The sequence below is a fragment of the Terrapene carolina genome, unplaced genomic scaffold (assembly GCF_002925995.2).
Source record: "Terrapene carolina triunguis isolate 2854851 unplaced genomic scaffold, T_m_triunguis-2.0 Scaffold558, whole genome shotgun sequence".
NCBI classification, from domain to species: domain Eukaryota; kingdom Metazoa; phylum Chordata; order Testudines; family Emydidae; genus Terrapene; species Terrapene triunguis.
The window spans coordinates 6,311,805-6,336,901 of NW_020664909.1; the positions used below are offsets into that span (position 1 = coordinate 6,311,805).

The window sequence follows — 25,097 nt, forward strand, 5'->3', positions numbered from 1 at the left end:
TAGCACTGTATTATTCCAATGTCAGCAATTAAATACTAATGTTAATCATATGTAAATGAGAATAAATAGCAGACATTTTAAATTCCTTTCAAGCCTTCCACAAGTAATTTTCTTTCACCACAGAATATCTAATCAAGGCTTGAAGATTATAGGCTGTGTCAATAGACTTTTATACTACTTAACATACTACAGTGCAGTAGAAGAGACAAGTTAGTTAATGAGAATTTATTAATGTATTTATAAAAGACTTGCAATAAGTTTGAAAGCCTTTAAGTCACAAAATTCAGCAGGGCTCCATTTATAGAGCCTAAAGTGCTATGTACACATCTGCAGCACCCTAAAATGCATGACAAGCATATTGTAAAAAAACAAGTTATAAAAAAATTTGTCTGAAGTACAAGTAAATTCCAAGCAGCTTTAATAGGCACCTATTGTAGTTTCAGGAATCATAGTTGCATGCATATCTCTAGTCATATTTGATTTCTCCTTCAGCTTCGACTGGAGTAACGTGTGTTCCACTACACCAATCCTTATGTCCATCTGAACTGTTTCCTGCTTCAGTTTGGTTAAGGCCTGCTTAATTTTTACTAAAGGAGCTGTTACAAAAAAAAAAAAAAAAAAAAAAGACAAATAGTACATGTGTTAGTCTCCTGTACATGAAAAGCATTACTTTTCCAATAATTCACTCCCCTTGCTAACTGGAGAACGAACAAAAGGAGACACGATTCTACTGAGACATCATTTTTAACACACAAGACATATTCAAAATAGAAATAAGTGGTGATAATTTTGCTGCCTCCTTGACGTGTTGGATCTGATAATGTGCATAAAAATGAGAATAGGTTTTCCAATTTCATATTTTTTGCACAGCAATAACGCTCACCCCTCTACCTGAGGTGGTGTTCGGTGGAACAGGGAGCAATGAAGACACTGTCAGCAGCTGGTAGTGGAAGATCTCAGCTAAGGCAGTGTTCCACAGACCCCATTCCTTTTCCTCCCACCCCCTTGCACCTCTGCAAAGCAGACGCTGCTTCTTCACCTCTCCACACCACTCTTTGTGGAGCAAGGCATGTGGGGACGGGCGGGGGGGGCAGGTTCCAGGCTGGAGCTTGTTCTACCCATCACCACTGTCATTGGGCAGGAAGGGTGGTATGAGGCCAGGTGATTAACTCTGTGTGGTGAGGGGAGGGTGTATACAGTTTGCTTCCAGGGTGAGATAGCTACTGCAGGTGGTTTATCGCAGTTAGGCATCAGTAATTAAATAAAGTTGCAGGCCCTGTGTTTAACTCTATTAGGGTGTCTGTCTGATACTCTCCATGTCTGCATCACAATTCCTTTTACTTTTGAAATAGAGCAGGTTTATCAGCCAAAAGAGACTTTAAGACAGCAAAACATTTAGGCTTATATGACTTTTAGAATTAATTTAAAATAGAAACAGGACAACCATCACAAGTACTAGAATGAATTTTTCTACCAGCTATAGGCCCAATCCTGTGAACACTTGCCACCAAACATAATGCTTACTGCCATAAGCAAACTGATGGTAGTAAGTGTTTGCAGCATCAGGCCCTACATCACCAGCAGTGGGTTAATTATGTAGTTATTCAAATTAGAGAGCCCATGAATTTTTTGAGATTTTTATGGTAAAATTCTCAAAAAAAATTTGTTTTGGAACCCAATGGGATTTAGACTCCTAAATGCCTAAGTCACTTTTGAAAGACTCCTAAATCACTTAGGCTCCTTTGAAATTTTTCAAATATTTAGTAACTCATTCCTGCTTTTGTTTTGTTTATTTTTCATATACCAGATTATTTTTCCATAACGTAGGCCTGAATGTGCACTTGCTTCTCAGGGAATGGGAGTTTTTTCCCCTGAGGAAGGCATGTACGTACCTCCATCGGTCATACTGCTTCCCTTCTCTTCCATTTCCTGCTTTACTTTTTCTAACACTTCAGTAATCTGAAATTGAATAAACTGATATTAAGTGTGCATTATTTTTGAACTTCAATTAAAAAAAATCCTGAATAACTACATTAGTTTTACAAAAATGACTAATCTGTGCTCAGCGCTGTAAATAGAGTAACAATATTTCTCAACGCCAAATTACGAATCCCAAACCGGATTTTTAATGTGGAAAAAAAGAATAACAATACAAGTCATGCTACATGAGTAACATTTTGGCAGTGGCCTGGGGTTACTGTTTTGAAGGGTCTCTTATCATACAGTAATAACAATAAAAGTGATGCATTTCAGTAACTGATGGAAGACAAGAACCACTATTCTCTTAGAGAATGGTTAATGGAATAGCACTCCTGTCTACATTACAACAGATTAAGGATCGCGTTTTCTGAGCTAAAAAGTGGTTTGCCAGGTGATGGTAGTTACTACAAAAACCAGGTTGGTTAAGGAATCCAGAAGGATGGTACCAGAATAAAAAGATAGACAATAAAAGTTCCTGGGATGTGTACATAAAGTTCATTGGGATGTCTGTGTATAGGAGTAAGAAAAACTTCAGCACTGACACTGTATATTGAAAGGTCTGCATGTACAGTAGTATTGTGTCTGTAGCATGGATTGTGAAAAGGGAGCGATCCCGTTCGCTAATAAAGCACTTTGACCATGATATGGAAATGAATGGGTTGGAACCACTAAGCCACATTTACCTCCCTATTTCAATATGTTCAGAGAGAAGAAAACATTTTCACTGCACACCTAGGGTGTATTGGTGTGTCCCAATGGGCCATGTTCTGATCACAGCTATACCCGTGAAAAATCTATATAGCACCAAATATATCTGGCTTTACTCCAGATATGCATTACTGCAGCTGAGATTAGAATCGTGTCCAATATCCACACACTCAGTCATGCATTATTCTTTATTAGTTGCACACTAATTACCAAAGCACAAAAACATTATAAAGACTTCAAGTTCATATGGTGTTCTGTTTTTAAAAATTACTTCTGCTTTTAGGATGGAGCAGTATTAAACGCAAGATTAAATATAATTGTACAAATTAATTATTATTGTTTTAAAACAGGCATAATTCTGCAGAGGTCCTACACTCAGAAGACAGATTTGTACTATGAGAGAGACAAGGTGGGTGAGGTAATATTTTTTATTGGACCAACTTGTGTTAGTGAAAGAAACACGCTTTCAAGCTCCACAGAGCTTTTAGCTCGAAAGCTTGTCTCTTTCACCAAGAAAAGCTGGACCAATAGAAGATATTACCTCATCCACCTTGTGTCTCTAACATTTTTAAAAAAAGCTTAATAAATGTTGTGATGATGGTTTCTAGTGTATTCTAGTAGTGTGATGAGATGAGGCTATAACAGAAGTTTAGTCTTCTAGTGGATTAGGTTTTTTGTAACCTTAACCTAAATAGTAAAGGTTTCAGAGTAGCAGCCGTGTTAGTCTGTATCCGCAAAAAGAACAGAGAACATGTTCTCTGTATGTATATATATCTTCTTACTATATGCTCCATTCTATGCATCTGATGAAGTGGGCTGTAGCCCACAAAAGCTTATGCTCAAATAAATTTCTTAGTCTCTAAGGTGCCACAACTACTCCTGTACTTTTTGCTAAATAGTAAAGTTAGTAAGGGAATGAAATTTTCATTAATTTTTTTTTATTTGGAATGTTGAAACAAAAGATTGACATTTGCAATCAAAACAAATTGATATTTTGAAACAAAACATTTTGATTTTCCACATCAACATTTTGAAACAAAACACTTGGTTTCAAAATATTGCTTCAGATAAACCAAAAAATGTCACTGAAATTGACATTTTCCATCAGAAAAATTCAACAAAACCAGGTCTTCCGACAAAAAACTTTGCATCAGAAATTTTTTGGCCCATTGTACCAAATGTTAACTTTTTAAATAAATATAAATAATAAAATTTAAGGTTCTCTCATCTTCAAAGAACTTTACAAACATTAAATCCTCAATAGCCCTAATGAGGCAGGTAAAAATCTATATTTTATTTTATATATTATTCTCCTTCGAGATGAGGAAAACTACAGGGGAAATGTTAAGTAGCTTGCCCACCTCACAGATAGAATCAGTAGCAGAGCTGGGATTAGAATTTCGGAATCTCTCTCTCAATTCTGGGCTCACAGTTCTAGACCACTTTCATGAAATGAACAAATTTCTAAACATTGATATGAAAAAGTACTTCATAAGAAAAAGTTTATTTCATAAAATGGTAAACCCCAATGTCAAATGACTGTGCACAGTGGACTACTTTAGAAGTTAGAAAACAATGCATGAAAGATTGGAGCTCTTTTCAGAATTAAGACCAGAACACAAATTGTGTGAAAATATATTCTACCTCAGAAAGAGTTCTAGTCCTTTCCGTTACTCCTCCACTTCCCTGCTGGTATTTCTCTTTGGCCTGGAAGAGAGAACACTTTCTGTATTATTGACAAAACAGAAACATACCTACAGTAACTCTTCACTGAACGTTGTAGTTATGTTCCTGAAAAATGCGACTTTAAGCAAAACGATGTTAAGCGAATCCAATTTCCCCATAAGAATTAACGTAAATAGGGGGGGTTAGGTTCCAAGGAAATTTTTTTCACCAGACAAAAGACTATTTGGAACCTAACCCATACATACATACATACATACATACACACAGTATAAGTTTTAAACAAACAATTTAATACTGGTACACCACAATGATGATTGTGAAGCTTGGTTGAGGTGGTGGAGTCAGAGGGTGGAAGAGGTTGCGATATTTCCCAGGGAATGCCTTACTTCTAAATGATGAACTAGCAATTGGCTGAGCCCTCAATGGTTAACTCATCATTGTTAATGTAGCCTCACGCTCTGCAAGGCAGTATGAATGGAGGGAGGTGAGACAGCATGGCAGACAGAGACACACACCGTGTGTGAGAGAGAGAGAGATGTGCATTGCTCCTTTAAGTACGCTGACCCCACTCTAAGTGCACTGCCTTGTTAAGTAGATCAGCAAGCTGAGACGGCAGCTGCTGCCAGGAAGCTCCCTCGGTCCTGAGCCCTGTCATGTGTCCCCCGTGCTCTATGGAAGATGGGGTAAGCAGGGGGCAGGAGCAGGGGACACCCTGACTTTAGCCCCCCTTCCCCTCCTTGCACAGCAAGCAGGAGGCTCCCGGGAACAGCTCCAAGGGAGAGGACAGGAGTAGCACATGGCAGTGGGGGGAAGGGACAGCTGAACTGCCGGCAATTGATAGTCTGCTGGGCGGCTGCCACACAGGGAACTTAGGGGAACGGGGAGCTGATGGGGCGTTGCCGGTCCACCACCAGCTAGCTGCAACGGGCTGCTCTTCCCGCAAGCAGTGGACAAAGCAGGCAGCTGCCAAACGACGTTATAAAGGGAGCATTGCACAACTTTAAACAAGCATGTTCTCTAATTGATCAGCAACATAACAATGAAACAATGTTAACCGAGACGACTAAGTGAGGAGTTACTGTACTGCTTAGAGAATTTATTATAATACTTGCTCTTTTAGATCCCAATTTGGAAATCCTCATTCATGCATGCAGTGCCAATGAAATCAATGGAGTGTGAGGAAGAGTTTGCAAGATCTGGCCCATATGTCTATCATTCAAGAATCTCAAAGCACCTTAACAAATGGTAATTAAAGATCACAACACTCATGTGAGGGAAGTAAGTTTACAGAAGCACAGAGAGTGCAAGTGCCTTACCCAAGACCACAGTGAGTTTGTCAGAACTGGAATGGAACTCAGCAGTCCTGAACCCAGGTCCTCTTTCTCAAAAGAGGAAATGTAACGTGTCACCATTCTGAGTTTAACTGCACCTCTGTCACATCCATGTGCTGGATTCAGCCCCACAGGCAAGTTCATACAAAAGACCTGGGGGGAGGCAGGGACGAGGAGGAGGAGCTCCCTCATAACTTTAAGCCCTGTGGTTAGGGTACTCACCTGGGATGTGGGAGACCCTCAGTTTGAGTCCCATCTCTGCCTGAGGGGGCGAAGGGGTTTTAACAGGTCTGACACCCTCTATCGTAGGTGAGTGCCCTAACTATTGCACTATGGGATGTGTGGCTGCCTCTCCTGTTGAAACTGTTGCTCTGGGTACAAATAATTAAAGAATCATTTGGGCTAGAGAAAGAGAGGGAGTACACATGACAGTGACAGCATAAGCATAATAATGACTCTGTAGCCTGGTGGTGAGAGTACTGACCTGGGATGTGGGAGAGCCAGGGTCCAGTCCCCCTGCTTTAATCATTGATTGAAAGATTGAGAGCCCCCCACACCAGATTAGCCCAGAGCCCAGTGGTCAGAGCACTCACCTAAGAGCTGGCAGATCCCTGTTTAAATCCCTTCTCCCCCCCCCCCCAGATGGAGGGAGGGGGACTTGAAAAGGGGGGGTCTCCCACATCCTAGGTGATTACCCTAACCACTGAGCTAAAATTTATAAGGGAAGTTCTAGTCCCCCCCCGGCTTCTTGATAAAATGGCACAGGTGCCTAACTCCAGAAGAGGGAGAATCATTAGGCACCTATCTGTAACTTGGATTTGGGTGCCTATATTCGTATGATGGGTAGGGCTTAGCACACATTGGCATCTACCATTAGTTAACTCAGGCAGCTTTCTGTCTAGTATACTAGCTTTTATGATTCACAGTCTAAGATGCCCCTTTTACCCCCAGTCTTTGCATAGGAACTCAGGCTTTGTTATCACAGCGATTTTTTAGGTGTCTAAAAGTTACATGTGATGCTCAGAGTCACCACGTTCAACTCCTTTTGTGCGTCCAGACCTTTGTCTTCTACCTACAGTCAGAGGGAGAAAGTAGATGTGGACTCTGCAGGCTGCACTGGATCCTTGGGCCATACTGTAGGCAACTCAGCCCTACAAAAAGCAAAAGCAATGGGTCAGTGCATTACCTCACTCAGCTGGGCTTGTGCTGTACGATATTCCTGAACCAAATGCTCCAACTGATTGTTGAGGTACTTCTCCCGACTGTTGACCTTTTCGAGGGTCCTACTGATTTCATTATGAAGTTTGTCAAGGTAACCCTAGAAAATGATATTTTGTGGGTAAGATTATACTTTATATGTAATGTATGAACACTGTTATAACGCCTCTAATTCTGAAAGTATATTGAATCATAGGAGTCTGAGATGGAAAAGAATTATTAGGACAGTTGGCCTATGGCCAACGCAGGACTGCACCTATGATAATGTTTTCTAGTGTTTAGTTCAAATTCAAATTAGTTACAGATTCAAATTTCTCAAGAAATGGTGCTTCTACCATTTCCCCTAAGATTATTCCAGTCTAATAAGTCTCATGGTCAGAAAGTTATTTTGATTACAGTATTTAGCTATGTTTTCCTTTTTAAAATTCCCTCTGATTATTAAGAAGTACCCTCCACAGGATAGTCTTTAATAATTCCTCTCCATTTTCAGGATGTACACACTTCAAATACTTGTAGTCCACTGTGTCCCCCATTACTTATCCTTGGACAAATTATACAACTTTACTTTTTCCAATAATTTGTCCTTTGTCAATCCCACCAGCCCTCAATCATATTTGTTGCATTTCTCCATAGTGCTGTAAAACAATCCCAAGAAAACTGAATCAAACAATATATATATATCTAATCAAAGAAGTCAGTTAAAAAATGCTGAGAGAACAGTAGAGTACTCTGCAAGTACAAGACATACCCTAGTCTCTTTTAAAGCAGATTCGATTCCATCTTTGTGCTGATGCATTTGATCTACGTGGATTCTCCAATCCTAAAAGTACATCAGAAAGATAATAAAATGTCTAAATTATAAATTCAGATAGCAGCATAAGCATGAAAGAGCTACAGAGGCTTGTATGCGACTCAAAGCTATTGTCCTACCTGCCCATATACATTGAGTACTGTTGCTGTGTTAAGTTACACAGCTGCCATGTTCCATTCCTTCAGGCAGCTGCTTTATGGTGAAGTAATTTATCAGACTCCTAAATGTCACACTGTGACATTCATGTCCAAAACCAAATACTGAACATGTCTGAGGCCATACTCTCTGGAGTGTATCTGATCTTCATTACAGTACTTCTGCTAGAAAACATTGTGATGGAGCCTTCCAAATATTGAGACTATTGATTACAACTCCACTAGCTCTGCTAGGTCTCAGGCAGAGAAAGAGAGCATAGCTAAAATGTCAAAAGACCTGCCAATGTTCAAATTGTCAGATCTTCCCTTTCCAATTCACCTCCAGAGTCATCAGGAGGACAGAGGAAGGACATGAAAAAGCAAGACTACCTGACCCCCTTCTCTGTGAGGGCAGGGGAAAAATATACCTCCAGCTGCTAGATGACAGCAAACATACATAAACTACATATAGATTTGAGAAAAATACCTTATAAAATATTACTCCATTTTCTAAAATCTGCACATAAACCATGGCCCAATCCTGCAAAACACTTTAAGCATGAGTAGCCGCGCTGACTTCAATGAGAATACACATGTGCTTCAGTGTTTTGCTGGATTGGTGCCTATATGACATGAGACAGAAGCACAGATCACAGCTCCAGCAGTTGTTAAATCTCTGAGGCTTATTGCCTACAATCTTGCTCATGTCCAACACAATCTGTTCAGAAATTAGGAAAGGCTGCGGAAAGAAAAGATGAAATTTACACTGGCAGGTAGTAGAGGCTTAAAGTTTGGCAGTAGGTCACGTGTCCTTTTTTTGGTCTGGTGAAAATTGGTTGTGATGTCAAATTTACAAAAAAAAAAAAAAAAAAGAAAAAAGAAAAAAGTACTTTGGATTTGCATACAGTAACTCCTCACTTAAGGTTTTATTTATGTACCTGAAAAATGCAACTTTATGCACAACGATGTTAAGCGAATCCAATTTCCCCATAAGAATTAATGTAAAAGGGGGAGGGTGGAGAGGGTTATGTTCCAGGGACATTTTTTTCACCAGACAAAGACATTATATACATATACAGTATAAGTTTTAAACAATTTTAAACAAACCATTTTATATTGTACACAGCAATGAATGATTGTGAAGCTTGGCTGAGGTGGTGGAGTAAGAGGGTGGAATATTTCCCAGGGAATGCCTTGCTGCTGAATGATGAACTAGCACTCGGCTGAGCCCTCAAGGGTTAATACCCTGTTGTTAATGTAGCCTCATACTCTACAAGGCAGCATGGACTGAGGCAGGAGGGAGGAAACACAACAGATGCAGGGCAGTAGCTACAAACACTTCCCTGCAAAAACTGAACATGATGAGCCCACACTATCTAGCTGGAGCGCATCACTCCCTCCTCCTAACAGCACATGCATGGCTGCACAGGTGCTGACTTTCCGAAGTGCTGGGACTGCATGCATGAGTGAGTGAGAGAGAGAGACGTGCACTGCCCCTTTACGGACGCTGACCCCACTTCAAGTACGTTGCCCTTTTAAGCAGATCAGCCAGTTCAGACAGGAAGCAACAGCTTCCAGCAAGCTCCGTCCCTTCTGTCCCTGAGCCCTTCCCCCTCCTCTGCTTTGTGGAGAGGGAGTACAGGGGGAGCGCGGGCAGGAGCAGGGGGACATCCTGATATCAGCACCCCTCTTCCCTCCTCCCGCAGCAAGCAGGAAGCTCCCAGGAGCAAAGCTTCAAGGCAGAGGGCAGGGGCAGGACAGCAGTAGGGGGAGGGCCACCTGAACTGCTGCTGGGCAGCTGCCAAGCCACATACCTTACAGGGAATTTAGGGGAGCTGATGGGGGGGGAAGGGGGCTGTCTGGCCCCCTCTGGTTCTAATCCCAAGGAGGGGCTGCTCTTCCAGAGAAACCTGCAAGCAGTGAACAAAGCAGGCAGCTGCCTAACGACGTTATAAGGGAGCATTGCGCAACTTTAAACGAGCTTGTTTCCTAATAGATCAGCAACGTAACAACATTCACCAGGACAACGTTAAGTGAGGAGTTACTGTACTATTTATTTTATAACATGCTCTGTTAATAATCTGCCAATCTTCCATTGGTTCTGAGTGTGTATGCATAATTTAGGAACCTCTAGAGAGTATGAAGTGTAATGCTCTTCTTTATACTGAGTGGGAGAGGCCAGAGAGGAAAGGAGACCTGCCTCCAGTTAGGGAAGCTCTCAGACCACTAAAGCATAGACACTGGGACAATGAATCCTCTTTCTCCTGTATTTAACATGGGAGATAGTGCTCTGGGTTGGGAACCAGCAGATCATGCATTGTAGTTTAGACTCTTGCACTCATTGGCTTTAAAATTCTACACTTCACAGCTCACATTTAGCAAAGCTTCATTCCCCTACAGTAAGAGACAGATACCATGCTCCCCTTGGCCATTTAATAAATGGCTGAGGACCAGACAGAGGTGGCCCAAACTTAGAAAAGTTTGTAGCAGAGCTGGAACTAGAATCTATGCCTCTCATGTGGCTGACACAAAAGTACCATCCAACAGTAATCCATGTGTTTGCTGTATTTCTGTAATTGTCCCAATAAAACCTTTTATTAGAAGCCAAATTAAAGGTTCAACCTGAAAAGGGTTTTCCAGGTTTTAAAAAGTTTCCACTGGAATTCAATTATACATTAGCAAATGACTGAAATGCTCTGATATCAGTACAGTAGAAATTACTGTAAAATATTAGAAAAACATTAATATAAATAAGTCTCTCTCAGATCTCTTGCAGGGGACAGCAAGTTACTGGTAGTTTTGGAACATCTCACTGTAAACTATTCAGTGTTGTTTAAAGACTGGGATATATAAAAATGGCAGATATTCACCATAAACTGCTTATTCAATTCATTTATACCAAAGCATACACATGCTCTTACACACCTTATTGTCAGTTCTGATTGTAACTTTCAGTTGTGGAAGAACACGTTCCACTTCCAGGTTCCACTCTGCTGCATCTGTTGTGGACTCTAAAATCTCTTCTTGTTTTGTGGATTCATTCATATCCTAAACAAACATTTCAAGGTTTCTAAATTTCAAAAGAAAACAATTGCTAGGTGATAAAGTTACAATGGCTTAAGGCATTCAGAACAGGGAGAAATATTCATGCTTAGGAAAATTTACAACAATTTGATTTATATTATTTCATGATTTATTGTTGTTTCTTTGTAACTTTAAGTACTAGGATTTAAAACATCTTATCTGATTTTATTAAGTATTAAAATGAATGAATAATGTATTACCAGTAAGATAACAGACATGAAACTATTTTGGATCCAATTAAAAAAAATATGTACATAGAAACAAGGTGCTATTTAAGTTCTTGGAAGTTGATTCTTCAAGATTCGTGTAACTTAGAGAGATTCTGAAGTTTAGAAACCTGATGTATTTGAGTCTTTTAAAATAAGCTGGTCCTCTATAGTTAGTATGTTTTTGATATTTAGACTATATTAATACTGACAAAAATCAAGTGACAGCCTTTACTCATAACAAATTGTAAAACCAATGTAAGTAAGTTATGGTTTAAGATGTAAAGATCTGCTATATTTTATCAGGGTGCTAATAGGTAATAACTTACTGATCTATAGGTTTGTGCCTTTAGAACATTCAGATCAATAAAGTTCTCTTCATTGTCTGTCTCTTCTTCCTTAAAAGAAAAGTTGCAAAACATTTCATTAGTAAATACTGCATTATTTTTCTTCAAATACCTCAGCTTTTCCTGAACTAAAGCAGAACAAATAATATTTTTCAAGTTTTTGTAAAATAACATGTAGTTTTTGAAAGTACAGCTTGTGTTTATTGAAATTGATGAGGACATGCAGCATCTTTGGGTAGCATGTTTCTTTTACAGAAGTTAGATTTAAGATGGGATTTTAAAGGGAAAATAAGGGAGCTAGGTGTCCAGTTCCCAAGACTCTTGAAAAATCACAGCCTTAATTCGTTTGTCAAATGGAAGTTACATTCCATTCAGCACAACAAGTGACATAGTATATTACATTAACACACACAAGGCAGATCTACTCCAAGGATCAGATTAGTATTGGTGTAAATGACTAAATCTACACTTCACACCAGTGCAAAATTTGGTCCTTGGGCACAATCCAGTTACCTTTAAGCTCTGCCAGGCACGGATGGTTTTTTGACATGTATTTGTACAGCATGTAACACAGTGAGGGTCTGGTCTGTGACTGAGCACTACCATAATATAAATAATAATAGTTGTGAGAACCAAAGGCAAAATTGGGGCTTTAGGATTGACCAGCTAATATTCCCCAAGGAATATTACTTATTAAAAGAAATATGATTCAGTACCAGTTTTATAAATTTTATTAAAACTATTACACCTAAAATGAAGAAAGCATACCACTAAAACTAAACTATTGACACTACTAAACTAAATTAAAAGTTAAAGTATATTGGATTGGAATTAAATCATTACATTAATACAACAAATATTCCTTATAATTCCAAAAAGGAATCTAAGGAGGTGGTTTTCCATTGGCTAAAATCCCCAACTAAAGAGTTTTACCATTGACAATGAAATCAAAATGTAGAACTCGCTGAATATTTTATAACTGAAACCAAATTATTGATTAAAGTCTTCTAAACCACAACCTCAAAGTCAAATATAAGATTCCTCCTTAGATTTCAACTGTGTGGTTTTCCTCGCCCCAACACAGATCACACAGCCTCAACAAAATAGTCTAGTGAGTGGAAGTTTGACAATTCTTGACAGTTTACAGCTGACAGCTTAAGTTTCTTCGGTTTCTCAGATGCAGAGCACACTTTCACTGAACACCTAGGAGGCTAAGTTTAGGATTGTTTAAAATCTGGGGAACTTTCTTTCTTGTGCCTTCCCTGTGTAGATTTTATGGGTACTCACTCATACACACATACACCTATACAACCACACTTTCCCACCCTAAGATTAAAGAATATAAGGCTGGGATGTCTCCCAGCTAATAAAAACAAAAGAAAAAAGAAAAATGTGATACGCAAGATAACGGGGGTTTGAAAACTCTTCAACTATTGCAGTCCTCTAGATTCTTCTGCCATAGGAGCTCGGACTGCAGTCAAAGAGCCAGATGACGTTACTAACACAGTACTTCTCACTAGTTGGACCTTGTCGGGGGCAGGGAGACGGGTCAAAAGGCTTACATAGCACATTAGTCAATGTCTTGACTTCCTCTCCCTAGACTGCCTGGCCTTAGGTCTCAGGAACATAAGTCTTCCCTCAGGTGGTTTGCTGACCCAACAGGGGAGGCTTCTTTACTTTACCCTTAATTCTTTTGGCTTGTGAATTGCGCTTACTCAGCCTGGCCACACCTTCCTCCAATGCCTTTCAACAAATCAGGTGCCAGGCTAACTCATGTTTGAGTTAGGTCATGTTTAGCTAGCATCATATTTGGGAAAAGTACTGTTTAAGCCAGGAATTAAAAAAAAATATTCAATGTTTGCATGCCACAGAGACTGCATATCCATGACACCCAGAAAATCAAAAACACAGAATGGAGGCCACTTTTGAAGATGCTGACATGACCTCATCCAGATAAAAAGATCCTGTGATGATGTCATGCCACCAGTTTATGGAAAATTAGACTCATAAATTAGTCCTATAAAAATATCTGAGTGAAAAAGACCTTTAGCAACCAAACAGCCACTCAACATCCATCCATCAGCAGAAATTAAATACACATTTGTACATCTTAAGTCCAGGTGTCATAATTTTTTGGTTAACAATGCAGCCTACAATAATCTTTATATTTAGGAATTAGGCAATAGGAATTTTACAGATTAACAGAAAAAGAAACACCAAAGCAAATGAGCGTAGAACCCATTTACAACAGAAATAATTAAATTGTATTAGGTCTACCTCTGTATACACTGTTTTTCTTACAGGAGTACTAATAATAATTCAAGTCTGTGGAAAGACTTCCTTTGGAATTGGATTGGACTCAGGTTGCAAATGCTTCATTCAGGAAACATATCTTGCTCCGCAATTTCCATTTAGGTTTCTAGACTATTTGTGTAAATAAGGGTTGTAGGACTGGGCCCTGCATTTGTGAAGTGGTGTGTGACTTTTTAAGCAATAAACCAGATCCTGAAGTCCTTGCTCAAACAAAAACTCCAATTAACATCAATAAGAGTTTGCCTCAACAGAAACAAAGCACCTCGGGATTCAGTCCCATAGGAAATAATGTAGTTATTTCTATTCCACTATAAATGTCTATGATGCTTTACAATACCTGTACATGCAGATAAAAACAGATGCTCTGCCCTGTAAGGTTTACAGTCTAGAGCACTATGCTCTAAATTAAATTAAATTAAAATGAGAACAAGAGGAAGTAAAGAGGAGCTGACAACACAGGAAAGTCTATGAAAAAAAAAAAAAAGGATGAGAGCATGGACAACAACAAGACAATAAAATAAAGAACACTAGAACAAAAAGAAAAGGCTCACTGTTGATAAGTATAACTGGAAAAAAATCATATGGACCTACCTCAATTTCTTCCTCCAGTTTATTAAGTGTCAATTCTGCATCATCTTCTGTTATTGCTTCTTCTTCTAGCTCCTCTGTTGGGTATGCTGGTCTGAAATAACATACACATTCATAGAACATTACAGCTTTCAAACCACACAATAAATGTACTTCTCAAGAACAACTATAAGCAAACAAAATTCTTAGGAGAGAGTTATGGATGCTGACTATGCCCAGGTATAATGAAGCACAGTGATGAGGAATTTACATAGACACAACACATACAGACTTGACCTGAAAAAATTTCAGTAGTCTAGGCTTAGGCCTGGTCTACACTACGGGATTAGGTCGAATTTAGCCGCGTTAGGTCGATTTAAAAATGAATGCATCCACACACCCAACCCCGTTCTGTCGACCTAAAGGGCTCTTAAAATCGACTTCTGTACTCCTCCCCGGCAAGGGGAGTAGCGCTGAAATCGACTTTGCTGGGTCAAATTTGGGGTAGAGCGGATGCAAATCGACGGTATTGGTCTCCGGGAGCTATCCCAGAGTGCTCCATTGTGACCGCTCTGGACAGCACTTTGAACTCCGATGCACTAGCCAGGTACACAGGAAAAGCCCCGGGAACTTTTGAATTTCATTTCCTGTTTGGTCAGCGTGGCGAACTCAGCAACACAGGTGACCATGCAGTCCCCCCAGAATAGCAGAGCGTAGAATGTTTCTACGCTCTCCCTATCATCTCCATCCCTGAGGTTATCGCAGATTAGAAGGCGAAAAAAACCGCACTCCAGAGGATGGTCCAAGTAACAGAAGGCTGTCATTCAAACAGTTTGATTTTTAGTGTGGCTACAATAAGCAATGTGGCCTTGTCCTTCCCTCCTCCCCCAGCCTACCTGGGCTACCTCGTCCGTCATCTCATTTTTTTTTTAAATTAATAAAGAAAGAACGCATGGTTTCAAAACAATAGTTACTTTATTTTGAAGGGGGGAGGGTGGTTGGCTTACAGGGTATTAAAATCAACAAAGGGGGTGGGGATTTGCATCAAGGAGAAACACACACAACTGTCACACTGAAGCCTGGCCAGTCATGAAACTGGTTTTCAAAGCCTCTCTGATGCGCAGCGCGCCTTGCTGTGCTCTTCTAATTGCCCTGGTGTCCGGCTGCTCAAAATCGGACACCAGGCGATTTGCCTCAACCTCCCACCCCGCCATAAACGTCTCCCCCTTACTCTCACAGATATTATGGAGCACACAGCAAGCAGCAATAACAATGGGAATGTTGGTTGCGCTGAGGTCTGACCAACAGCGCCAGCGAGCTTTTAAACGTCCAAAGGCACATTCTACCACCATTCTGCACTTGCTCAGCCTATAGTTGAACTGCTCCTTACTACTGTCCAGGCTTCATGAACGGATCCCCCGAGCTCGTCGCAGGGAGCAGGAGAGCAGAGTTGCAGGGGAAGTGATGGAGCTGTACACCATGCCCTGGAGGTTGCTAGGAGCCGGGCAGGGAAGACGTTCCCAGAACCCTCGGCCAAGCTACATGTCCGGCGAGGACGGTTACCAGTCCTACTGCATCTGCTGCCAGCAGCACCCAGGAGGACCAGTATGGATCCCCCGAGCTCGTTGCTGGGGAGCAGGAGAGCAGAGTTGCAGCGGAAGCGGTGGATGACGACGGTTAGCAGTCCCACTGCACCGTCTGCTGTGAAGGCAAGGAGCTGCTGCTGTGTAGCAATGCCAGCTGCTGCAGGTGCTTCTGTGTCGAATGCTTGGAGGTCCGAGTAGGGCAAGGTACCTCGGCTAAGGCAAAAGAGCAAGAGCCCTGGATCTGTTACATGTGTCAACCACAGAAGTGCTATGGAGTGTTGCAGCGCCGACCAGACTGGAATGTACAGCTGCAAGACTTCTTCACCAGCGACAAAGGACAGGAATATGATGCACCTAAAATCTAAAAAGACCCGCACATTTCCCAGAGTCACTACCCTTGATAACAGAATGTCAATGATTGCATTGGCTACTTGGGTCACAGCAGCCCCCACAGTAGACTTGTCCACAACAGCAGCGGTGACGGTGAGCTGAGCGAGCTCCATGCTTGCCGTGGTATGGCATCTGCATGGGTAACCCAGGAAAAAAGGTGCGAAATGATTGTCTGCCATTGCTTTCATGGAGGGAGGGGCAACTGATGACATATACCCAAAACCACCCGCAACAATGTTTTTGCCCCATCAGGCATTGGGAGCTTAACCCAGAATTCCAATGGGCGGCGGAGACTGCTGGAACTGTGGGATAGCTACCCACAGTGAACTGCTCCGTAAGTCGATGCTAGCCACGGTAGTGAGGACACACTCCGCCGACTTAATGCGCTTAGTGTGAACATTTGCAATTGACTGTATAAATTCGATTTCTAAAAATTGACTTCTATAAAATCGACTTAATTTTGTAGTGTAGACATACCCTTAGAACTCAATGCATGGATTCATTATTGTGCCAAACCTTAGTTTCTCTGTTGTGAAGACACCTAGGGATTAGATTCAGATTCATTTTCACTTGTGACTTAACCTTAGAAGATTCAAGCATGAGTCACTACAGATTAATTTTTGTCTTATTGACAAAGTTTAAGTGATACATAATAGTAAATAGTATATGTTAGCCATTAAATTCATTTCCTCTGTACCATTTCAGAACCAAACTAAGGATTTTTTTTGAAGTGTTTTTAAACAAAATTTCGCTTCTTAGAAATTCCTCTCCACTCACCTTTCTTCCAAATTTTCCTTCTGATCACAATATGTATTGAGCTTATTGTTTAATTGCATCTAGACTCTACAGTTCACCTTATTTACCATTGAAAGAGCCAGATTAGGTATGGAGACGTTATAACAAGACATCAATCAATAGGTCACTAACCAAGTGTTTGACTAGCAAAAGATAATACTATACAGGAAGATAAACGAGAGCTATCAAACTAACCCAGCTAATCTAATCTAGTTAAATGAAAGAAGAGAAAAAACAAAAAACAAAACACCACACAATTGTCCAAATTCAGCTCTGGTGTAACTCCACCGAATTGAGTGGTAGTGCACTAGGAATTAATTTGTCCTACTGTTACAAGCTTGACTGAACTAATCTTTTGAACCTAGTGAAACTACAAATAAAGCTTTAACACTTATTTGTTCTGGCTTCATTAATATACATGAGGTTTGTCATCCTGTACGATTACCATTTGTTCATTTGAAAACAAGTTATACAGAGGGATTCTTATAAGTACACTATACCTTTTCCAGCTAAAGTCAGTATGTTTCAAGGCTTCTTCAGCTAAACAATCAAGAACATAACATGCTTGCTCTCCATAACCTGCCTTTAACTTTGAAGGAGGAAAATCCACAGACCTCCCCTAAAACAAAGAGATACATGATCACTGGCCAGCAATTAATAATGTTTTCTTTCAGACAGGTAACCAGATTTTCTACACTAATACCAAACAAAGTGTTCACAGCATACCGTGCTTCTACAAATTTCTACCCACTTTTATTTAACTATTTATTTATTAGGAAGTTTTAACAGGTTTACAAATCCTTGCCATGTAAATATCAGAGACTAAACAATAATTATAATAAGTGTGCTTTTGTTTAGAGAAACATTATTCTGTAATATAATCATCAGATCTTTCTATTTAACAGGGTATTACCACATTACAGAGTGAGCATATTTACACTACTCCACACTGTTTCTAGTGATTTTATTAAATTATGTGAAATCACTAATTACACATATTTAACAAATGAGGCATGTCTATTGAAAAAATTGGCCAGGTGTGCTGGTTTTGTTTTTGACAGATGAACACACGGAGTATTGAATAAATCTAAATATCTATGTATCCTCTGTTTTGATGGGTACATAATTCGTGCATTAATTTTTCCATATTTCTTGAACAATTCCTCTAGAGTTGGATGCACTATTTTTCTTTTTCCAATGAGAGGCTATCAACAGCCAAGCAGTTACTAGCAGATGAGAAATTAATTCATTCCCTTGTGTGTGACCATTTCCACCAGAAAGCCGCAGGAGGGTTAAGTATCCAACAAGTTGTAATATTTGATTATGAATCATATCCCAATACTCTCTAATGACTGGACATAAAATCTCTTTCACCACACTTTCTCCAATATAGATAAAAAGATCGAATGGGGATACATTTTTAACCTGACTGGCATGAGGTACCATTCAAACAGTATCTTAAGAAAATTTCTTTTATCATGCTACAGAGTGAGAATGATAGCCCTCTTTTCCAGCTCAGCTCTCATTCGTCTGGGGTAATTTGTCTGTCCAGGTCATTTCCCAGGTCATATATATGGACATGTTTTTGTTAGGAAAGTTGTCTGCAAAGACTGATGTAAAATAGTTATTTTTATGTTTCCTAATTGGCCTGACTCCATCACTTCTATTCAAGTTAGCTTTCTGTATATGACAGTTTTTCTAGAAAGTTGGGACATATAATGCCACACTTGAAAGTAGTGATACCATGGGAGAGTAAGTTGGTTAAAGTTAGTTTTGATCTCTAAATAAATTAGAAAAGTTTCTTTGCTGAATAGCTGGCCAACCATATGTAGTTGATGGCTCCCCCATTCTTTAAAACTCTCTGGTTCAAGATCTGGATATTTGCAATGGGTGTCATTGGTGAGGGGAAAAAATTATTTATAATTCTATTCCAAACCCAAAGAATAACCGTTGCTATTTCTGAATTGAGAGAATTTATTATTATTATTAATAATAATCTGTCGTAGTCTAGCAATATTTACACTGCTACAATTTTCTTGTTCCATAAAGATCCAGTGTTTGGCTGAGTTTGAGCATCCCCAATGCACTACTGCTTTGAGATGGGTGGCTTGACATCAGAGAGTATTTGGAACAGCTAGGCCACTCTGTTCACTGAATTTGTACAAAGTATCTGCACTCACTCTTGGTCTTTTCTTATTCCATATAAATACTAACATCCTTTATATTTCTGTAATCTTGAAACAAGAAAGAAATCTTTGGCAAAATATTCATTTTGATTGAGTTTATTTTTCCCAAACAAGAAACTGCATACTTCCCTGAGCACTGCAGATCTTTATTTTCTGAAATAGTGGTTTGACATTTAAATCATAGTGCTCTAGGTTGTTTGAGATTTGAATTCCCATGTATTTTATAGAATTTGTTGCCCATTTGTACCCAAATATTTTCTGGAAGGACTTCAGAGTCTGGCAAATATATAGATAGCTAGCATTTCAGATGTGACAATTTCCTTTCAGTCTAAACACTTTCCCAAAGTCATGGATTTCTTTAAATACTAGTTTTAGGGAAATGTTTGGGTTAGGTAAAAATAATTACATATCATCAGAAAATAGCTTTATTTGCTGATGTGTTCCTTCAAATTCTATTCCTGTGATAGATTATTGTTCCTATCTCCTGTTTAATCAGCTCTATGGCCAGTGCAAAAAGTAAAGAACACACTGGACACCCTTGCTTAGGCCCTCTGTGTAATTCAAACAGGGGAGATTTAGTCCTATTAACTCACACAGCTCCTTTTGGGCTTGGGTAAAGAGCATTTATCCATTTAAAGAACTGGGGGGCCATCTTCCATACAGGACAGGGCTTATAATAGAGTGTAACTTTCCGTTTCAAAAGCTCTCTCTGTCAAGTGGTAACAAAACAAATGGGGGATCTTGTTTTGATCTGGAATTACGGATTATTCCAAGGACTCATGAATAGCATTTGTTTATCCTAATGAGTCCAGTTTGATCTGGGTTTGCATAAACTGAGAGCATGGACTGCAATCAGATAGCTAGTATTTTTGCTAAAATATTTATGTCATGATTCAGCAGTGATACATGGACCTGTAAGAGCTGCATAAGGTAAGGTTGTTTCCAATTTTAGGGAGAACATTGATAGGAACTTCCACAACTTATGAAAGAAACTAACAGAATGGCACAGAAGGTACCCCTCAAGTGACCCCTCCCCCCACACACATGCATCCTTGGGGAAAAAATCTGCAGCCATATGGGGAGGGAGAAATCAATAGCTAATGAGAGTTGGGAGTCCCGGGAGTATCTTTGAGAGGGCAACAATGGTTTTGGAGAATCAAGATCTGCAAGGCAGCTGAATGGGCAAGGCGGCAGGTAGGGGTAAATGAAAAACAGGCAAGGAACAAACGGAGTAGAAAATAGGGCATGGGAGGAGAAGCAGCAGGTTCTCACCAGCATACAGTTTGCTCATGTTCTTGTTTATAATTTTTCTGTTTATTACTGTCCTAGAGAAGGAACAGTTGCATAAGTTGCTATTTTGTTTATGGAAGAGCATCCTTACCATTCCAAGGAGATGCTCCATTATTAGACGCTTCCATAGGATGGCACTTTAAACATTTTAAAATAGAGTATTCATTATACAGTTTCGCTTTTTCCAATAGGTTTTGAATAGCTATTGGTTGTCTCTGGTTGCAACCCTCCTCTAGTTGCTGTCCATGGAATATCTATCCTCATCAGTTCTTTCTTTTAATTCAATTTTAACTCTTTTAATTTCTTTGTTGGAAAAACATTTCCCAATAGTTCCTGTCAACAGAGCAGTTTGTGTCTGACTTTTATTCCTTAATAGAAGAAGAAAGAACTCCAAAGTATGAGCCTAATTCTGAATCACTTACATCAATGGGAATTTTACCATTGATTTCAACAGGAGTAGGAACATTAACATTTGTACAAGGGTTTAAGAGAAAAATCTTCAGTATCTATATAGCAGTGTATTTCCCATGTATCTATTGTGGCAATGGAAAAAGTACGTCTGATTTAACCCATTTTACAGAATGCTAAACTCAACTATTTTCGTGGAACACTGCTTCCTCTTCTACTGAGGTGGAGGCCATCCAAACTTAGCACTCTCTCCCCTTAGAAGATTGGCTAATCTCCTGAGGGACAAACTGTCTAGTGTAGTCAGGAGGGCGTTAAACTAAAAACAAAAGGGGAAGTTTAAAAAGAGGGAAAATATAAACACTCACTTCGCACAAAGAGGGAGGTTGAGAACAAAATTTTTCAAGGAACCAAAGAACATGAAGATAAAAAATTCCTGAATTGCCTATACACCAATGCTAGGAGCGTAGGTAACAAATAAGAGCAATTGGAATCACTCATTTAATTATCATAAATTTAATCTAGATGGCATTACTGAAACCTGGTGCAATGATTCACATGATTGCAATGTTAAAATCAATGGTTATGGTGATGCTGGCAGACCAGGTGCCAGCTTGTGCCATGGCCCCAGGCCTCACTGAACAGTTACAGATGCATAGCTGGCAACCAGTCTTGCTTTCCTGTGTGTTGGCATTACTAAAATAGATATTAGATGTTAAATTGCTAAGGATGTGTTTAGTATTTAGACTTCATGAAATGCTGGTAGGATGCATATATCACTTATAACTTTATACCATGGGACATAGAGATTATCTTGAGTATTTGCACCATAAACCTCTATAATTGTGTAACTCACCAAACAGGAAAAGGAGCACTGATTAAGGTAAAGTGCTCATCCATGGCCCATTGAAGGCACATGACGTATCATGTAGCATCAAAGGACAGAGACTTTGTTGATTTCATTCCATACTCCCTCCAGGAGGGAGAGACCTACACATGAACTCATCCCATCAGTTTGGATAAAAATCCCTGACAAGGAGAAATTGAATCTCTCTTTGCTGTTTGAGCTCTCATAGGGGTTGAGCTAAGAAACAAAAAGCAGAGACGACCCCCCCCCCGGGTCAACCTGGGTTAGCCCTAAAAAACATTCAGTGGACAGATTATTGCATCTCGGTCACCTTTTGGAACCACAGACTGTAACTCATTTGTGCTTATATGTTGCCTGCTTTAAGCTGTAAATAACTCTTTTTCCTACTTAATAAATCCTTAATTAGTTTACTGTAGAATTGGCTACCAGTGTTTGTCTTTGGTGTGACATCTAAGGTACAAATTGAACTGAGGTAAGGGATCGGTCTCTTGGGACTGGGAGCAACCTGAATATTTTGTGAGTTTTGGTTTAAGTGACCATTTATCATTAAGTCCAGTTCGCCTGGATGGCAAGATAGACTAGAGTGCTCAAGGGGCTGTCTGTGACTCCATGGTAAGACGGTTACAGTGATCCAGGAAGTCACATTTGTTACTAGGTTGGTGAAACCTAATTATAGAGCATACCATCAGTTTGCTGTGCCTGTCCTGCTTTGACAGTCTGCTCTGAGGATGGCACTCACGGCTGTGAACCACTCCAGACAGCATGACAGTTACAATCTATTTAGAAAGGATTGATTGGACAAAAGGGAAGGGGGAGTGGCATTCTAGGTAAAAAGAGTGGCATTACCTGTTTCCGAGTCACTGATAATTTGGAAGAAAACGATAGTGAATGCAGATAAAGCATGAGATGGGGTATTAGTTGGTGTTTGCTACAGAACACCAAATCAAACAAGGGAACAGAATGACCACCTTCTTACGCAGCTAACTACACCTCTACCCCGATATAACGCGGTCCTCGAGAGCCAAAAAAATCTCACCGTCTTATAGGTGAGACCGCGTTATATCGGGTTCGGGCAGGTACAGCGTACCAGTAAGAGCCGGTACGCCGTGCCGGACTGGACCCGCTTCCCCGGCGGTGATTTAAAGGGCCTGGTGCTCCAGCCACTGCGGGGAGCCCTTTAAATCACTGCTAGAGCTCCAGCAGCGGGGCTTGGGTGGGGATTTAAAGGGCCTGGGGCTCCACACGAATTTGGATATAACGTGGTAAAGCAGCGAGGCTCGAGTGGCGCTTTAAAGCTCCCCACTGCTTTACTGCGTTATATCCGAATTCGTGTTATATTGGGTCACGTTCTATCAGGGTAGAGGTGTATAATGTCTTGGGGGAAAAAACCTATGTGATCATGGGAACTTCAATTTGAGTGACATATGCTGTGCAGGTAATAGAACATCCTTGGAATTTCTAACTCAAAATGTGTTGCATCCAACATGCAACCAAAGACAAACACTGGTAGCCAATTCTATAGTAAACTAGTTAAGGATTTATTAAGTAGGAAAAAGTTATTTACAGGTTAAAGCAGGCAACATATAAGCACAAATGGGTAGCAGACCTTGTCTTGACCGATAAAGAGGAACTGCTCATTGAACTAAAAATTAGTGGTAACTTAGGTACAAACTAACTTGATGTGTCTTTCTGATGAGATTACAAGTTTGATGGATAAAGGTCATAGCGCTGATAATATACTTAGGCTGATGTCTGCTCTGCCTCTTTGACGACAGCGACCTTAATAATTTCTGTGTGTTTACAGTGAGGGACTGGAAACTGCAGGGAAATGTTTCTGGGGAACAGAGAAACTGGGGTTCACTGAGTGTTACCTACAAGGCAAGGTTTGGACTGGCAGAGTCTCGCTGGGTTTACTGGCAAGGCAGATAGACTGGAGTGTCAAAAGGGAGCTGAGACACAGGTTAGCAACAGCACAGCTCTCAGTTGCTGTGGCAGAGGGGTAACACAGGATATGTTTACACTGCAATAAAACACTCCCAGCTGGTCCATGTCAGCTGACTCTGGCTTAAGGGGCTTGGGCTGTGGGGCTATAAAACAGCAGTGAAGACATTCAGGCTCCAGCTTGAACCCACAGTTGCTTACAGTTCTGGGTATCCTGAGGAGAGCAACACATGTATAACAAGATCCAGTGTCTGGAAGCTGAAGCTAGACAAATTCAGACCGGAAAAAAGGAATAAATTTTTAACAGTGAGGGCAATTAACCATTGGAACAATTTACCAAGAGTCGTGGCGGATTCTCCATCAATTGTTAAACCAAGATTGGAGGTTTTTCTAAAAGTTATGCTCTAGGAATTATTTTGAGGAAGTTCTATGACCTGTGTTATACAGGCAATCAGACTCACTAGATGATCATAACAGTCTCTTCTGGCCTTGGAATCTATGAACTACTCAGAGATTTGTGAGTGACAATAGCAGCCAAGGTTAAGAGAAAGCTTACTGTAGAATGAAGCCATTTTTGCAGTTCACTACAGGGAATTAGTGGCCCCAGACTTTATAAGCTTCATGTTAAGTTTCAGGATATGAAACCTACAAATAACAAGAGTCTGTCAAGTCTTCAGAACTGTGAGCATAGAGATTGAAGAAGCAATTGCTACCATTTCTGAAGTTTATAAGCACACCTAACACACTTTTGAAAACACAAAAATATGTTCAACACTTACAAATGATCGCAACTCTGAGAGTATGTTTGATATTGTTGCGTTGGGGTCATCATATTCTTGCGGCTGTTCAAAGGAATGTCCTGCTTTAGTAATCAGCCAAGCAGCAAGAGTGCAAAACATGTAGAACTGCTCTCCGGGATTAGTGGGCAATGCAAAGTAGTGCCTGTTTGAAAAGGGAAAAAAGTTAAATATGGGATTCTCTGAACCTGAGATGCTTCAGTTATAGGGTAACAGCATGGGGAAGCAGTTTCCTTAACAAGTCAGTTTGTGATAAGCTATTCATTTTTAGTAGCTTCCACCATAAATAAGGTCACAAAATGAGACCATCCAAGCCACTGGTATCTATCATGTATGTGACACACACAGAAAGACTAATTTCTATAAGACTACAGGTTTTACATGCAGTTCACGTTTCCTGCCTTGACTGAATGAGCAACCAACAAGTATGTTTTAATGATGTAATAATTTGTAA

At 40.1% G+C, this 25,097-nt stretch overlaps 1 protein-coding gene across 1 annotated transcript in view; it reads right to left on the minus strand.

The window, feature by feature from the left end:
* Window positions 1-210: 210 nt before the first annotated feature.
* The window catches only part of IFT57 (intraflagellar transport 57), a 33,349-nt gene continuing 8,462 nt past the window's right edge, over window positions 211-25,097 (minus strand). Inside the window, exons 2-11 of the mRNA XM_024200337.2 lie at window positions 24,626-24,788; window positions 17,657-17,775; window positions 14,410-14,500; window positions 11,488-11,556; window positions 10,794-10,916; window positions 7,672-7,743; window positions 6,892-7,023; window positions 4,333-4,395; window positions 1,893-1,959; window positions 211-596 (exon numbers count right to left, since the gene is read on the minus strand). Of these exons, the coding sequence (XP_024056105.1) occupies window positions 418-596; window positions 1,893-1,959; window positions 4,333-4,395; window positions 6,892-7,023; window positions 7,672-7,743; window positions 10,794-10,916; window positions 11,488-11,556; window positions 14,410-14,500; window positions 17,657-17,775; window positions 24,626-24,788 (1,078 nt within the window). The 3' untranslated portion in view covers window positions 211-417. The remainder of the gene's footprint in view (window positions 597-1,892; window positions 1,960-4,332; window positions 4,396-6,891; window positions 7,024-7,671; window positions 7,744-10,793; window positions 10,917-11,487; window positions 11,557-14,409; window positions 14,501-17,656; window positions 17,776-24,625; window positions 24,789-25,097) is intronic.